The 17,050-nt window shown below is 45.7% G+C and overlaps 1 protein-coding gene across 4 annotated transcripts in view; it reads right to left on the minus strand.

Annotated features, from left to right (window-relative positions):
• The window catches only part of camta2 (calmodulin binding transcription activator 2), a 59,644-nt gene extending 44,610 nt beyond the window's left edge, over nucleotides 1-15,034 (minus strand). Inside the window, exons 1-9 of one of the 4 annotated variants that reach the window (XM_061710728.1) lie at nucleotides 14,963-15,034; nucleotides 14,181-14,272; nucleotides 9,480-9,583; nucleotides 6,712-6,779; nucleotides 6,489-6,624; nucleotides 3,929-4,000; nucleotides 3,197-3,344; nucleotides 2,990-3,118; nucleotides 631-1,811 (exon numbers count right to left, since the gene is read on the minus strand). In XM_061710728.1, the coding sequence (XP_061566712.1) occupies nucleotides 631-1,811; nucleotides 2,990-3,118; nucleotides 3,197-3,344; nucleotides 3,929-4,000; nucleotides 6,489-6,624; nucleotides 6,712-6,779; nucleotides 9,480-9,583; nucleotides 14,181-14,214 (1,872 nt within the window). In that variant the 5' untranslated portion in view covers nucleotides 14,215-14,272; nucleotides 14,963-15,034. The other 3 variants (XM_061710726.1, XM_061710729.1, XM_061710727.1) reach the window with 3 other exon arrangements.
• Between the last annotated feature and the right edge of the window lie 2,016 nt (nucleotides 15,035-17,050).

Below are 17,050 nucleotides of genomic sequence, written 5' to 3' on the forward strand. Positions count from 1 at the left end.
GAATATTAGCAATAACCCAAATTTTGACTGCATGTAAACGTAGTCACTGTCAGTTGGAGAAGACGAAGGATTTCACCGTCCTTCTCAACGCACTCGAGCAGCGATATGATGTTTCATTGATATGTCATATGTTTGATATTTTCTTAAATGTGAAGTGTGGAGACTTTTTATTTACACAGAAAGCTGATTTTTTTTCTTTAAAATAGTTATTCTACTAATTTAATTTATTTTTATTGAATTTATCTGTTGCAAATAAAACCTGTCTTCCAATTCATTGCATTTTTCGCCTAGTTATTTTTGTGGTAGAAATATTGTATCGGTACTCGGTACACTTGCCGATACCGAATACTCGTACTCGGTGGGAAAAAAAAACTGGTATTGGGGCATCCCTAGTTGTTGATATTGTGTGTCGTATAATGTTGCTTGTATTTTTTTACTGAGTCTTGCAAGGGGACTGCCAATGCAAATGAGCCTTTTGGCTACAATTGGGTATATTTACATTTTAAAATGTGTACACAAAATAAAGTGAAAAATGAAGAAAAATGAAATAAAAGTGGAGCAACGCCGGCGACGCAGCTGCTCGTGTACCAGGACTAATGTTCAGATTACACAACCAATCAGGAAGCTTACCTGCAGGAGCGCCAGCTTGGTGGGCGGAGCTCTGCCATCATCGTCGTCGTCATCGTCATCTCCCCCCCCTCTCCTCTCCTTCTCCTCTCCATCGGTTCCCCCTTCCTCCCGTCCTCCCGACTCCCCCAGAGCTCCCAGCTCTAGGCAGAGGGGGAGAAGGGGCGGCGCCACGGTAGAGGTGGGAGAAAGTGAGAGGGAGGGGGGGAAAGTGGATGAAGGTGGGGAGGAGGAGGAAGGAGATGTGGACAGGGGGAGCGACGAGTCTCTCCTGTCCACCTCAGAGGAGAGAGAGGACAGGGAGGAAGGGGGAGAAACGGAGGAGGGCGGGGTCGAGGCGGGGGAAAGGGAGAGAGTGAGGGAGGGGTGAGAGACGGGTGAGGAGGTTCTCAGGGCAGACAGGGTGGAGAGGGGAGGGGGGCCCCCGTACGTCTGTCCCTGTTTGGGGGAGTTGAGGAAGGAATCGGGGTCGAAGGCCGGGGGGAGGGATGGGAGAGGCGGAGGTGGGGAGAGGGGAGAAGGGGGAGAGGGCTGGGGGGCGGCTGCAGGTGGGGGCGGAGACCTGAGGGAGGTGGAGGCGTGGGAGTGGGAGGGGGTGAGGAGCAGACCCCCGATGACCGGGGAGGGCAGGAGGGTGAGGGACAGGGTGGCCATGCCGGGGGGCTGCCCCGAGGGCGGGGCGGGGGGGAGGGAGGGAGGCGTCGGGGAGGAGGATGGAGGAGGGGAGGGCGGGGACAGCAGCAGCTGTCCGAAGCTCCTCCTCGGCCCCACGTCCTCCGACCCGGCCCCGCCGGCGAGCCCCCCGCCCTGGCGTGCTCTCCTCCCGGGGATGGTAGCCGTGGTCGCCATGACGATCACGGCGTTCTGGGGCAGCGTCATCGTGGCCAGGTCCCCGTAGAAGCCGTTGGCGGCGCCGTTGGCGGCTCCGCCCCCGGCGACGGCGGGCCTGTGCGGCTGGGGGGGGGAGGACGTGGACAGGGGCCGGGGCGAGGAGGCGGGGCTGCTCTGAGCCTGGAGGTGGGGGACTCTGGCGTCTCCTCCACCCGCGTCTCCCCGGGGGGCCTCCCCCGCCTCGGAGGAGAGCGGCGAGGGCGAGGGCCCGCAGGAGGAGGGGGGGAGCTTCGGCGAGATGATGCGGTGCTTGGTGCTGTTGCAGCGGTGGGGAATGTTCACGCCCGCCGACACTGGAGGCACACAAAGCATCACCTGACCGTTATCTTTACCCAGATGGCGCTTTTCCACTAGAACCTGATCAGCCCGACTCGACTCGCCTTGGTTTGGCGCTTTTCCACCAGGGGTCTAACGTGCCGAGTAGATACTTTTTCTGTATCTACTCTGTCGAGGTTCTAAGCGGCTGAGTCGGCTGTATCTGACGTCATCACAATACAGACCACCGATTGGTCGGGGGGTTGGAGTCAGACGTCTGAGTCAGGATGTGGAAATCAGTGAAAGAGCAACTCTGACGGCTTCTTGTTCATTTTATTCGACAGGAAATGGCAGCGCAAAAGTCTGTTTGGTGATCCAACTATGAGGTGCAGATGTTCATAAACCTGGTGGCTGACGAGAGAATTAAAAATGGATCTAGACGGGTGATAAGGAACGACCAGATCCACCATGAGTTCTGTCACTTCATAGCTGCTCGCGGCTCCAGCTGACTTTTCAGCAGCGCCCAGACAAACAAAAAAAATTAAAAAGCGTCGCCGCCAGGTAGGGCTGGGCGATATATCGAGATTTTAATATATATCGATATATTTTCAAACGCGATATGGTACAAGACAATATCGTTTATATCAAGAAGAAATTTTTTTTTTTTTTTTTTCATCAAATAAGCAAAAGTAAGTCTGCCCGTTACTGTCTACATTGTATTAATTGCACAGTGTATTTAAATGTAATTGTTATGAAGGAAAGGGATATTTGTTTTATTTTATTCAAGAAGCATTTTTATTCTATATATGCAGGCAGTCTATTTTTATTTCATTTGTTTTATACATTTTGATATTGTGCAGACCTCTGTTAATAAAGGTACCTGTGTGACATTTGGCACGAGGCTTTGTATTAAAACTGACAGTTTTTTTAAGGGTTTGCCTCAGAAAAAATGAAGCTAACAGAGATGCTATGCTATAATGCTTTGGGGGAAACCCCAATTATGGCACAGAAAAAATATCGATATATATCGAGTATCGCCATTCAGCTAGAAAATATCGAGATATGACTTTTGGTCCATATCGCCCAGCCCTAGCTCCAGGTGCTGAATTTTTATGGAAAAGAAACCAGGCCGAGTTGAGATAAGTAGAGCCGAGTAGGTACCAGTGGAAAAGCGGCAAGAGTGATGTCACAGTGATGTCACGGCTCCGGGCCTTACCCTGGGAGGTATTACAGAGGCAGGCGTGTGTGCGTGGCTGGGGTTTGGTTCTCTGCCGGTCCAGGATGTGCTGAACCAAGTCCTCGATGCTGAAGTCTCCGGAGCCCACCGAACACTTCATGCTGTAGACTGAGACGCAGTAACGTTACTACAGGGGTGAACACGGGATACGGCGATGAACGCGGGCGGGGGGGAGGGGAAACGTACACATGGGCTTCAGCTGGCTCAGCAGGTCCTCCCGGCTCCACCTCACGCTGTCGTGGCGATCCGACACGGCGCACAGCAGCGGACTGCATTTCCCAGAATCCTCCAGTGAGGGCACATTCAGGTAGTGGACCAGTACGATGTCTGGATTCTGTCACACAAAACACACCAGTTTGTTCCCACGGTGATCGTGTTGCACCAGACATCTGGGCTCAGGACTGGTCTCAGGTCCTGATCCGGGTCTGATCCGGGTTTGATCTCAGGTCCTGATCCGGGTCTGATCTCAGGTCCTGATCCGGGTCTGATCTCAGGTCTGGGACTGATCTCAGGTCCTGATCCGGGTCTGATCTCAGGTCCTGATCCGGGTCTGATCTCAGGTCCTGATCCGGGTCTGATCTCAGAACCGGGACTGAGATCAGTTCTGGAGCTGGTACGTGTGTGGACTCTGAGTCAAGACTGCAGAAACGTCATCAGTGGAGCTCCGCTGCAGTGAATCACCATGGCAACGGCAACACAAGGCCTCTGCTGCAGCCATGAACCTGAGATCCAGCTCTCAAAACCAACTTTAAACATTAATGATCTTGATTTCAACATCAGACCCAAAAACGCGTAAAATTCTGTGTGTGTGTGTGTGTGTGTGTGTGTGTGTGTGTGTGTGTGTGTGTGTGTGTGTGTGTGTGTGTGTGTGTGTGTGTGTGTGTGTGTGTGTGTGTGTGTGTGTGTGTGTGTGTGTACCTGCAGCAGCCAATAGCATCGTCTGTGGAATGTTGGCACGATGGAGGAATGGACGTAGCAGCCGTAGAGGCACTGAAACACCAGAGAAACACCACCGTCAGCCCTGGCCTACATCCCATAATAACCCTGAACAGATCACACTACCAGGAGACACCGGGGAGCTGTAAAACCCTCGAAGTAAAACCCTCCGCAACGCGGTAAGTGCAGTTTAGAAAATAAAATACTCCCTATACTTCCGGTAATACTCAGAGACCTATTTCCTGACATATATGTGTTGAACATCAACAAGAACATCTACACTAATACCCTTTTCTCCCCGAATATTAACAGCTCTCAAAGAAATAAAAGAAAACTTGACAGCAAAAACACTGCCCTTCAAAATAAAAGCGTGCACTTGGCTGCCTTGTTCATTATATGGCGCAACAACATCACACCACTACAAACACAGACAGACTCTTCTGTCCCTCCACTCGTCCCAGATCCCGGGTCGTTTCCTGCCGTTCCGCCCAACATCAGGCTATCGTGGTCCATCTTCGTTACAACTGGAGCTCCGTTTATGATGCCTTGATGCGCCTCAACTATCATTCTTGGATTTCTGGATTGGATTATTTTAAAACTATGTTTGTTAGTAAAAACTAAAATTAAGTAGGATCAGTATCAGCACACACCCTTCGACGCCGCTCACCGTTTCAGAACATCTAGTTATTATTCTGGCAAGAACGGTTGGGGTTCCTTCAGACCCAGGCAGAGACCGTAGTCACCAGTCAGGGGACTATGGCCCGAAGCAGGTAGGGTAGCCACGGCGACCACGCCATCCCTGAAGAAGGTAGGGTAGCCACGGTAACCACACCGTCCCTGAAGCAGGTAGGGTAGCCACGGCGACCACCCCATCCCTGAAGCAGGTAGGGTAGCCACGGCGACCACGGCCTAACTGAAGCAGGTAGGGTATCCACGGTAACCACACCGTCCCTGAAGCAGGTAGGGTAGCCACGGCGACCCCGCCATCCCTGAAGAAGGTAGGGTAGCCACGGCGACCACGGCCTAACTGAAGAAGGTAGGGTAGCCACGGCGACCACGGCCTCAATGAAGAAGGTAGGGTATCCACGGCGACCACGCCGTCCCTGAAGCAGGTAGGGTATCCACGGCGACCACGCCATCCCTGAAGCAGGTAGAGTTCCCACGGCGACCACGCAGTCACATGCATTTCTACTTGCACATTATCGCTCGCGTCATTCTGTAATCACACCACTAGGCGCCAGTGTTGCTTCTTTTCTTCAGCAGCGTTTACTGTGCGTAGCTTAGACTTAGCAACTAGCTAATCACATGTTTCCAACGGAGCTGATAAATGTTGGTAATCAGCCCAACATTACAGACCCTGCTGCAAACTTTCATTCAACCAGCTTTGAACCTGACAAAGGAGAAACAGCGGCCGGAGGTTTGAAAAAGAAGAACGCAGTCAGAAAATCCTGGTGGTGCACGTTGGGCGCCGCGGAGCTCTACAGAGGGGATTGTGTGGGCTGGCTGAGTCACGATGCCATTGATTTGATTCAAGGGCATCCATCGAAGGCCCAGTCTCGGAGGAGCAAAGACGGACACAGTTGTGAAGGGCGTTGGCAGCTCAGCGAGTTAAGCGGGCGCCATTTAAAGAGGCTGTCGCCCTAGTGCAAGCAGCACGGGTTCGAATGACACGTCCCTCTGTGCTGCACGCCCCCCTCTGCCTACCTGCTTCCTATCCATCTACTTCATCAATAAAGGCCACTAGTGCCACAAAATACAAATAAAAATGTGTAAGAAAGTTATTAAAATGTCTACAACAAGACATTTCAAGAAAATCTGGAAGGGACGTGCAAGACCCTGGAGAGATACGTTCACAAAAGACACTTGAGACTTCACCGTGGGACAGAAGCCAGAGGGGACATCTCTGGACTTGGAGGCATCTGGGATGGACCATCCCCATGGAAACATAGATTGTAGTAGCTGAGGAGTACCACAAGGGTCTGTATGAGGACCTCTGTTTCTTTAATTCTACAAGACAACACTCACAACAGTGTTATCTGGTGTTAATCAATACAAATGCCAGTTTATTATAGATGACACTGATTTGTGTTCCTTATCAGTATTCCAGATGGTTTCTGGAAGGAGAAACAAGCACCAGAGAGGAAGAAGATCCAGTCCAGGATCCAGACTGACGCTCTGGGGTTTTTATCAGTGTCGAGAGCTCATTTTCTCTTCTGTGGTGCAGCAGATTTTAGGACCTCATCTGGTGCCTTCAAGACCACACCTCTACCTCACCTGTCCTTGACAGAGAATGGTGGACTTAAACCCAAAATATGGCAGCAACAACTCAGAATCTTTGGACACCTTAAGATGTCCAGGAAGAACAGGACAAAATAACACCTGGAAGTCGGTATCTTCAACACTAGGACACGGTTTAAGCTAGCCATCTTAATATTACTGACTCATACTGCCTTCAAAGAAACAAAAATTAGCATAAACGTCCTGGTTTTCATTTCGACCTATTTGAAAGCGCTGTGTTGGAGCTCAGCTGAGCATCGCTCACCTCCATGCCCTGGACCTTCAGCTTCATGTGGTCCTCTCTCGTCGTTTTTCCATCCTTCCTCTTCTTCCAGCAGTAACCATCCTTCCTGTACTTCACCTTCTTCCTGTTGTAGAGGATGATGCTGCCGTTCTTCGGCCTGACAATCAAACAACACAATCAGTGAGCAGTGTAGCGGGCTGACATCCCCTCAGCGGGGTCTGGCAAGGCACATGCAGAGGGGTACCTGGTCTTCAGGGCGCAGGAGAGCCACTCGTCATGTCTGTCAAACGATATCAGGTAGGAGGCGATCTCCTGCGGTTCAAAGGACAAGTAAACGCTGCAGTCTTGATCACATTATCATTTTTCTGATGGGCCATGAATACATCAAGACATGTGATGCCACCAGGAACCACATTTCCATTACCATTTTGCTCACCATGGGTACAATACAAGAATCACATCAGAAAGCAGGTTCATACTACCAAAGGTGAGAACAGGTATGATTCAGAGAACTTTTTTTTACCGAGCCATGGTTGGCTGGAACTCTATACCAGTTCATATTTCACATGCAGGTAGCAAAGATTGGTTTAAGTTTCAGTTGAAACAATATCTTTTTAAATTTAATGAATGATGATTTGTCACTTAGAAGGAACAAAGTGAAGGTTGAATATAATTATAGGTAGTGTAAACCCCATCATAATGTATTTTATTTTATTAAGAATCCCCATTAGCTGGTACCGTAGTAACCAACTAGTCTTCCTGGGGTCCACAAAGAACAACAACAAAAATATAAAACAGTCAATCACATCATCCACAATATATCATACATTTACAAATACAATTATAAAATATCTGATGTTAAAACACTTAAGACAAACATTTAATAATTCTATGAACCTAAAATTCATTTGCACTAAAACACATAACGGAACCATTCGACATACAGCCAAGTCAACATTATAATCTAAAATCTAAAATTAGATTTAAGTTTCTTTTTAAATACTTGTTTACTTTCTATAAAACAGAGATAGTGAGGCAGATTATTCCATAGGGTTAGTGCTGTATAGATAAAAGATCGTGATAAGGCATTTGTTCTTGGGTGAGGCACCTCCAGCTGACCTTTGCTGGACCCTCTAGTCTCATGATCATACACAGTACTTCTAAATAAAGGTGAAAAGTGGTCAAATAATTCTAGATAAGGTCATTCCAGGCAGGTATTGGTTATAAAGGTGTTTTATTTGATTTCATTTCTATGTACGTATGTCTGAGAATGATGTTGATTTAGTTATCCTCTGTATAGATTGTGATTAAGGGAGTTGTGTCTATTATTGTTTTGTTTTGTCATGTATAATGTATGTCTGTTATATATTAAGTGTTAATTTGTGTGTATGTCGGACCCCAGGAAGAATAGCTAATGCTGTGGCTAATGCTAATGGGGATCCTAAATAAAACAAAACAAACATCATCTCCATCTAGAGACTGTTTTCTTCTTGACCGCACAATAATAGAGATGCATTGATTTTTCCCACCCCACAAGAGAAATGTTGTCCTAGACAAATGTATCTGATTTAATGTTAACATGATCATTGTGGAGCTTGATGGATAATTGACAGTTCATAGGCACCTGACTGAAAGTTAGATGCAAATCCATCATTGTCATCAACCACAAGCTATTTCTCCTTTCGCGCATCAATTATGTGGTTGAGGTTATAGCAACGAGAGTAGGCTGTGAGTGGCTCAAATAACACTTATAAATAACATAAAATAAACAAAGTTAACGAATGGAACGAAATAATCTAACAAATGAATCGCTTGGCCATTACATTGCTGTGGAGGAAGAGAATGTTGCTGACCGACTGCGTCCCAATCCCTGCGTCTCTCTTCCAAGATGCTCCACAGACACTAAACACAGTTCGTCCAAATATCTGACTGGCCTTGCTTTGTCTTGCAAAGACCTTGTTTGAGGTTCTTTTCCACATCATTGATTTTTATCTTGTCGCTAAGCTACATCCCGATCCCGCAGTGTTTTTTAGCTGCCCACAGCAAAGTTCAAACCGCCCGCTCCCGTCAGATTTGCGTTGGTTCCCGCGGGACCCGGCAGGACCCAATCCCAATGCAGCCCTCTATCTCCATCATCATCATCATCATCATCATCATCATCATCATCATCATCATCATTATTATTATTGCGTTATTCTTCCACCAAAGGTAAAAAGCTCAAAGTAGGGCTGGGGATCGATTCAAATGTCAAGAATCGATTCGATTCCGATTCTTAAGATTCAGAATCGATTATCAAGATTTGATTCGATCCGATACTGATTTGGGTTGGTGTTATTTTAACTGTTTTTGAACTATTGCATGAAATATATGACTGTGTAGTTCTGCAACATAATACTAGTAATATATTGAGATTCAACAGCCAGTATTGGCAGCTAATGATGCTGTAAGGACCAATCACCTCCCAGAATGCTGATAGAACTGCTTTCAGAAACATTGTGTGGCAGAATTATCAAACAGATCCAGGGCAGCAAACAGAGATGGATGAAATGGTTTTATTTATTTCCATTTTTGCTCTATTTTGGTTTTTTAATTTTTGAGAATTTGGATTTTAGCATTTTATGCAAATGTGACCCCAAGACAGTATATAAAGTAATGAAATATAGACAATTCACACAATTATAACTGAAAACTTTAATGTTTTCATACCTTCAAATATATTTAAAGGCAAAAACATGGCACCAGTTATTCTTCTGTCCAACAAAACATTCCTTCTTTGGCCATAAACAAAAATATACCAAAAGTTGTAATGTAATGATGAGAAAAAAAAAAAAAAAAATCTATCTTTAGACATACGAATCGATTTTTAGGAATTAATATGAGATTCGACTTATAATCGGAAAATCGATTTTTTCAACACAGGCCTAGCTCAAAGTCTGACTTCATTCACCTCTTCTTAATTCTACGCGATTTTTTCAAAAACAAAACGATGCAAAAACCGACAGAAGCCCTCACCTCGTTGGTGTTCCACCTCAGACGCTCGCTGGGCAGCGTGGACGAGCGAGGGAGACACTCCAGCAGCTTGTTGGGAACAAACACCTTCCTCTGAGCTTTATTGTCTGCACACACAGATAATAAAGTTACTGGTCAGAACAAACAGCCCCGGTACAACTGGTTCTGCTGGGCTGCTGCAGGCCCACATCCACATCGTCACCGGGGTTTCCCCTCCTTCCACAAGTCGCCCCAACAGTACCAGTGATGGATTTCTAGAAACGTCTGGTTTCAACAGGTTCATTTGCATTTCTGGTTTAAGTTTTCCTGCAAAATCACGTGTCCACATCCAAGTTCTGCAGATATTTTATCTCCCGCCATCACCAGGGACCTCCAAGCTAAAACATCGCGGGAACGCCCCGGAGACCTTCCCTCTAAAGGCCCCGGAGGCCTTCCCTCTAAACACCCGGAGGCCTTCCCTCTAAACACCCGGAGGTCTTCCTTCACATTTTTTGGGGTTTGGCCAGCGTATCACACTTAACCCAGAACAAGTTGGTTTTTCCTGAATCAGTGTGTTTACATTAATTCCTCTTTAATTCAGAATTAAAATTAAATCCCATTTAAAATTAGCAAAAATTACCATGTAAACACCTAATTCCGAATGAAAATGTCCAAATTAAACTTAATTCCGAAGTAAGTGGCTGGTTTATTCCGATTTTAAATCCGAATAGAATAATTCCGCGATCATGTATACACTCATCATTCCGCTTTAAATTAATTCCGGTCTTTCTCCGCTGCTCGTTCCCTTGCCCGTCTGTCTCCATGACGCTTATATTCCGCGCTGGGCTTGTTTTCCAAACAAAGTTTCAAGATGACAGCTCGCAGTAAACGGAGCAGAGACGATTTATTTAATAAACAGCTTGGAGGACCTGGAAATAATTAAAAGAACAGATGGCAGGAAACATAAAAACTGTGAGCTTTTCAAAGTTGTAGCGGCTAAGCGGCTAAGTTTGTTTTTCTCCCTGTAGACGTAACTTCCGGTCCCCCCCTATCCAATCAGAACCTTCCCAACCCCCAGACCTTAAGAGGAATTGGATAAAGCCGATCAAACCTGTTTTCCATGTAAACCCCAATTCGGAATTACTATTTCCATGTAAACTCGAAGAAAAATAGTTCAATTCTGAATTATTTAATAGAATAATTAATTCCGAATTAAAAAACATCATGTAACTGTGGCCAATGTCTGCCACCACATCAGCTTCCATAGACACCTCAGAGTAGAGTGTGAGAGAGACAGTGAGAGAGCGACAGGTGAGGGTGAGAGAGAGTGTAATTGAAGGAAAGGGTGAATGAGTAAGTGAACAAGAGAGAGAGAAAGAGAGAGAGAGAGACAGAGGGAGATTGAGAGAGTGGATGGTAGTGGTGCTTCATTGTAAAGTGTACAGTTTCCTAAAGTGGAAAAAAAAACAATACAGAGTAAAAAGTCCAATTCTGGATCAAAACTCATATTTGTTGCGTTGCTATGCTTTTTCCCATCTGGCTGGTCGTCATGGAAACATGACACTCTACCAACAGTGAAACTGATCAATAACAGGACTGATCATTGTCATTAGAGCGTTTCCTTCTCTACTTCCCCATCAATTCACTGTACTTTCAGCAATTTAACCCATTTTTCCACTTTAAGTCTGTCTTTGCATGGGTGGGGGGGTGGGGGGTGTTGTGGAATTTATCAAACCAGTTCAGAAGTCCGCTTTGTGGTTTTTATGAGGTTTTATTGAGCCGGCGGTGAGCACTTCTACACAGGCCAGAGGTCTGGTAGAAATGCTGACCTCGAGTGAGGTTGTAATCAGATTCTTATACAACAAGGAGTTTAACAAATGCAGGAATACACGAATCAGGCAAGAGACAGAAAAGTAATTTACAGTCGGATGTGAATCGGGCCAAATGTCATTATCAGACATTTGGCATGACTGACACAGACCTCCAAATCACCCCATGGGGTGCTCTCTTGATTCCTGTCTGTTTGAACCAACTTCCAGGTGTCGGGATCTGCCCGGGGGGTAGGAAGTTGAGTAGCAAGTTGGAGCTTCCTCAAAAGGTCTTGAGTCCAGTTCAAAGCCCTGCAGGAGGTAGGACTGGGGCGACCTCCCCCTGCAGGGGGCCAAGCTGTCAAAATTCTTCATCAGGGGCAATGGCTACAGAGGTGGGCTCGAGGTTCACGTCCCCGGGTTGACAACAGTGGTGGAACAGCAGCCCACTAGTGTAACTCACGATGGCTTAGAAGCAGGGGACAAAGTCTGCTTTGTAAGATAAATGCTGACAAATAAAGATCCCCATTAACTTTAATTCAGGGAAACATTGTGGGTGTCTGGATTAGCACGCATTCATCGGTTTCATGGGCTTCAGAGTCCAGAAGGACAAAGTCAGAGACACTGATCAGTCCTCTATAGGTGGTTCTGATGCTGGACTGAAGTTCCACACCAGAACCGCGCCATGGTGTCGCAGAGGCAGAATTCCAGTTAGATGAATCAAACGCATAGAGTTCATATTTGTTTGGGGAAAAAACAAGAAGATCCCAATTTTGTTCTGGGACGGCCGAAACAACACAAACTTTATTCCTAACAAAAACTGCTACATCTCTAAAAACGTCCCGCTGAACTCATCCTGTCCAGCTGAAACACGTTGTTTTTAACTTATCTGAAGGGTTTGATCAAGGCAATTAATGAACCAATGTTGGCCCTTTAAAAGGAAAGTTTTCATGTCATCTGTCATCATCAGGAGCTTCTCATCAGAACTCAGTCACAACTTGATAAAAGTGGATCGGCACATCTCTAAATTAACCTATCCTCACTCAAATTCAACATTTAGGGTGCTTTCACACCTGTCCCGTTTGGAGCAGTTGTTCCGAAACAGGGAGCGTTTCCCCCTAAAGATTGGTTTGTTTGGTATATGTGAACACAGCAATCGCGCTCGGATGCGGCATAAATATTGCCCGTCTCCGTCCATCACTCTCCTTCTCTACCGCTGAAACCTTGATCCACGCCTTCATCACCTCAAGACTCGACTACTGCAACAGCTACGGTTCAACTTCCAAGGTCCTCAATAAACTCCAATACATTCAAAACTCTGCCGCCCGCCTGCTCACCCACACCCGCTCCAGAGATCACATCACCCCAGCTCCACTGGCTCCCCATCCCTTCAACAGATCCACTTCAAAATCCTTCTCCTCACCCACAAAGCCCTCCACAACCAGGCCCCCTGCTACCTCACCGACCTGCTCCACCGCTACACTCCCTCCCGCAGCCTCCGCTCCTCTGACGCCAACCTCCTGTCCCTTCCAGTCAGAACCAAGCACCGGACCTGGGGCGACAGGGCCTTCTCCATCGCTGCACCCACCCTCTGGAACTCCCTCCCCAAAAACATCCGTGACTCTACAGACCTCCCAGCATTCAAATCCCATCTCAAAACTCACCTTTACAGAACTGCTTTTAATGTGTGATTAATGTCCTGTCTCATGTTGTGTCCTTTTGTACTGTCCTGTGTAATTGTAATTTGTATTATGTGTTTTGTTTTAATGTAAAGCGTCTTTGAGTGCCCAGAAAAGCGCTATATAAATAAAATGTATTATTATTATTATTATAAAACAAGCGAGCCGAGATCACCTAGGAGAGCTGGTCTCGGCTCGCTTCCATTCCAGACCTGGAGCGGTTCGTTTGCAGTGAGAACATAATCCACACAGCAACCGACACAACCCACTCATAACTCGCTTACGATGCTCCATAGTTGTTGTTTTTCCCGGGGTACAGAAGAGGAAACTCCTTCTGCGTTCATTTCTGACCAATGAGAGAACTGTTGGTTCGCGCATGGCATTTGTAACAGCTTTGAAACGCTACAGACGGTTGCCTTTTGAACACAAACGGAAAACGAAACAACTGTATCGATTTAGCCCCTGAATCGGAACAAATCAAACGGGCCACAGGTCTGAAAGCACCCTGAAACTACAACTACTCAGAGGCGACGACTGTACGGACGAACACTTTCAGTTTAGTTTTACACATCTGATGACATTTTATCTTTCCATGTAGAAGGATTTCAGTGTGAATCCATCCATCCATCCATCCATCCATCCATCCATCACTCCATCCATCCACTACACCCGTCTGATCCTGTCCAGGGTCTGGGGGGCGTCTGCCAGAGCCTGTCCCAGCTCATTACAGGGGTCCACCCTGGACAGGTCACCAGTCTGTCACAGGGCCACTTATGTGGACAGACAACCGTGCACGCTCACACTCACACCTATGGAAAATTTAGAATCATCAATCACCCTACACGCACGTGAATGAAACAGAATCCATGTATTTAATAAGAGCTTACGTTGGACAGAAATACATCGCGCCTGTCTGGAATGATGGAAAACTCAATACGTGACCAAGTGTCATTTCTGTCTCTGCCAGTGCACTAGCTTAAGTCTTGTTCACTTACATCACCGCCATTCCTCCCTTCTTTCTCCGTGTGTGTCTGTAATTGTCACCTCAACTCTGAGCTTCACAAACGATGCGCTTTGTTCCCGGAAACTTCCAGAAAACACTCAAAAATAAGGAAATAAACACACACACCCCAACCCCCCCCCCAAAGAAAAGCAGCACATGCGGTCACCGTAGCAACGCAGAAGGACAGCCCTCACAGCCCTTGTGGTGTTGCCATGTCTAGGTGTTTGGGACTGACCTGTCTCCGTGGAAACCATCTCCTTGTTGCTCATGGCGACGGGTCCATGCAGGATGAGACTCAAACTACACACAGCCACCTGCTCTGCCCTGCTGCAGAAAACACACACACACACACACACACACACACACACACACACACACACACACACCATCAGCAGCAGCTCCCAGTTGCCTAGCAACCACCACATTTGCACCCACTTTACATGAAGAGTGAGGGACTTATATAACAACACAGATGAAGCTGTGGGATTCAGATACACAAATGACTTAACAAACACAGATCAGATAAGCAATTCACAGCAACCCATCAATCAATCCATCAATAAATCAATCAAATGCTTTTCAGTGCCCCAACAAGCACGAACTACTGACATTTCCTCGCAGGTGGGGCCAATTAACCTGCTGGGCAGGGAGGGGAAGACCTGCAGGTTGGATGTTTTAAAATGTCTGTGAGGCGGTTTTTTCCTGCCGGAGGCCGCTGCCAGCCCGCGGACTCGCCTACCTGCCGCGGCCGCCTCTCGGCGCTCCCCCCCCGGCCGCGGGAGCCGCGCAGCTCCCGGTCGGCTAACTCTAACGAGCCTCGGTTAGCCGCTTAGCTCCCGGTAAAAACACCCCCCGACAGCCGGAGCTGAGGGCTGCGGCTCCGGGGCTGAAATGCCCAGGACCCCGAGGCCAGTCCCGCCCCCCGGGGATCCGCGCAGGGTTAAGGGGGTGTTAGTCGGTAAGATGCATCGTGCGGAGAGCAGCTCCGGGACGGAACCGTCTGTTAAAGCTCTTTACCTTCTTCCGCCTTCACCGCAGCCGCCATGTCGTCTGTCCGTGACGTCACTGCGTAGCAACGAGCAGCCATCGGTTCACCTGCTGCCAGAGGTGTCAAAAGTATTCACGTTCATTACTCAGGTCAGGGGCGTCAATTGGGTATGGCAAGGTATGGCAGCCGCCACACCTTGGCTGCAAGGGTTAAATGTAAATGTTTGTTTTTTTAAATACATTTATGGAATAACTACAAATGCAAATAAGAACAACATGATCGATTTCACTAGTTATTATACACTGCAAAAACTCAAAATCTTAACAAGAATATTTGTCTTATTTCTAGTTAAAATGTCTAATTTCTAGTTAAAATGTCTCATTTTTAGTCTCATTTTTTTTTTAATCTCATTACATTTAAGACAAGACTCAAAAACAACCATCTTCACCTGTTTCAAGTAGATTTTCACAGATTTTCACATTTCACAATTGTTTTGCTTGCAATGAGAAGATAAATCTTGTCCCACTGGCAGATTTTTCTACTTATTTCAAGTGAAAATTTACTTGAAACAGGTGAAAATGGTCAAATAACAAGTTATTTTTCTGGTAATGACTCTTGTTTTAAGTGTAATGAGATTTTTTGACTAAAAATGAGACATTTTAACTAGAAATAAGAGACTTTTGAGTTTTTGCAGTGAGCAAGACTACATTTGAAAAAGTTCCAATTTTCTTGACCACACAGATAAGCTACATAGACTTCTGTGATGAGTATTTGCTGGACGTGTTGATTGATACTCTAGTTAAGTTCTGTGACTCGTAACCTTGCCATACCTTAGCTTCGACTGAATTGACGCCACTGACTCAGGTAGAAGTATAGATACTAGAGTTTAAAAATACTCCTGTAGAAGTTGAAGTATCACCTCAAGTTTTTTACTCAAGTAAAAGTATAAAAGTACTGGTTTCAAAACTACTTACTTAACCCTCCTGTTGTCCTCATTTTCTGAATACAGTCCTCTGGGTCAAAATGACCAGTCTTCAGTAAACCCCCATTATAAGCACCTTAATTGAATTTTAAACACCAAATTTCATCTTGCTTGAAGAAACAACGCCATTCATCACAAAATGCATGAATGTTTAAGTTTTCCCTCTTCAATTTTATTTCTATAGGTAAAGAAAAAAAAATGTGCAAAAAGGAGTTTTGAATGCATTTTTAATTCATTCCAATGACTCAGTTTCTTTTTTTTACGCCAGTGAACAATTTTAGATGATGTACAATACGAAAATACGAAATATAACATATCCCCATTCAACTAATTAGCACATATAGGGCAGTATGCAAATGCACACAGCCTTTGCAGATATGTCACACCTGCAGCACATAGTATAGTCCTTCTTTTGAGGCAGAACTCACATCTCTTCCTCTTGTGAAGTTACATTTCAGGTAAACACATTGGCGGGGGAGTTAACACATTGGCGGGTAATTGTGACCTGAGAACAACAGGAAGGTAAAAGTAAAAGTAATGTAAGGGGGAAAAAAGCCATTAAGGACAAGAGCCATTGAAAATGAATGCATCTTAGTATAATGCAAATATATTAAAGAACCATGTATGTGTACTATTGAGCATTAACATGTGTTTCAGAGAGCAGAAGATATGATGACTAGTTGCCTATAAGTATTTAATGGTGCAAAAAGTCAAACTTCAGAGGCATGTTATCATTTATCCTAACCTTTATTGGAATGTACATCCAAGTTTAGTTGCAGGAATCTGAGGGAACGGATGTAAGAACAAAACTGGACAAGAACATCTGAAACAACCACAACCTAATTCACTCTCCGGATGGAGCAATTTAACTGGATAGTTTTTTTTTAAAGAACGAAATGAAATAGAGTAACGAGGCTGTTTTTAAAATGTAAGGAGTAAAAAGTACAGATAATTGCGTGAAAATGTAAGGAGTAAAAGTAAAAAGTCGTCTAAAAAATAATTACTCCAGTGAAGTATAGATAACCACAATTTCTACTTAAGTAAGGTAACAAAGTATTTGTACTTTGTTACTTGACACCTCTGCCTTTTGCACCGGATTCTGTCTTTTCTGATTTTCACCTTTATTTTAAGAATG

The sequence above is a fragment of the Cololabis saira genome, chromosome 20 (assembly GCF_033807715.1).
Source record: "Cololabis saira isolate AMF1-May2022 chromosome 20, fColSai1.1, whole genome shotgun sequence".
Taxonomy (NCBI): domain Eukaryota; kingdom Metazoa; phylum Chordata; class Actinopteri; order Beloniformes; family Belonidae; genus Cololabis; species Cololabis saira.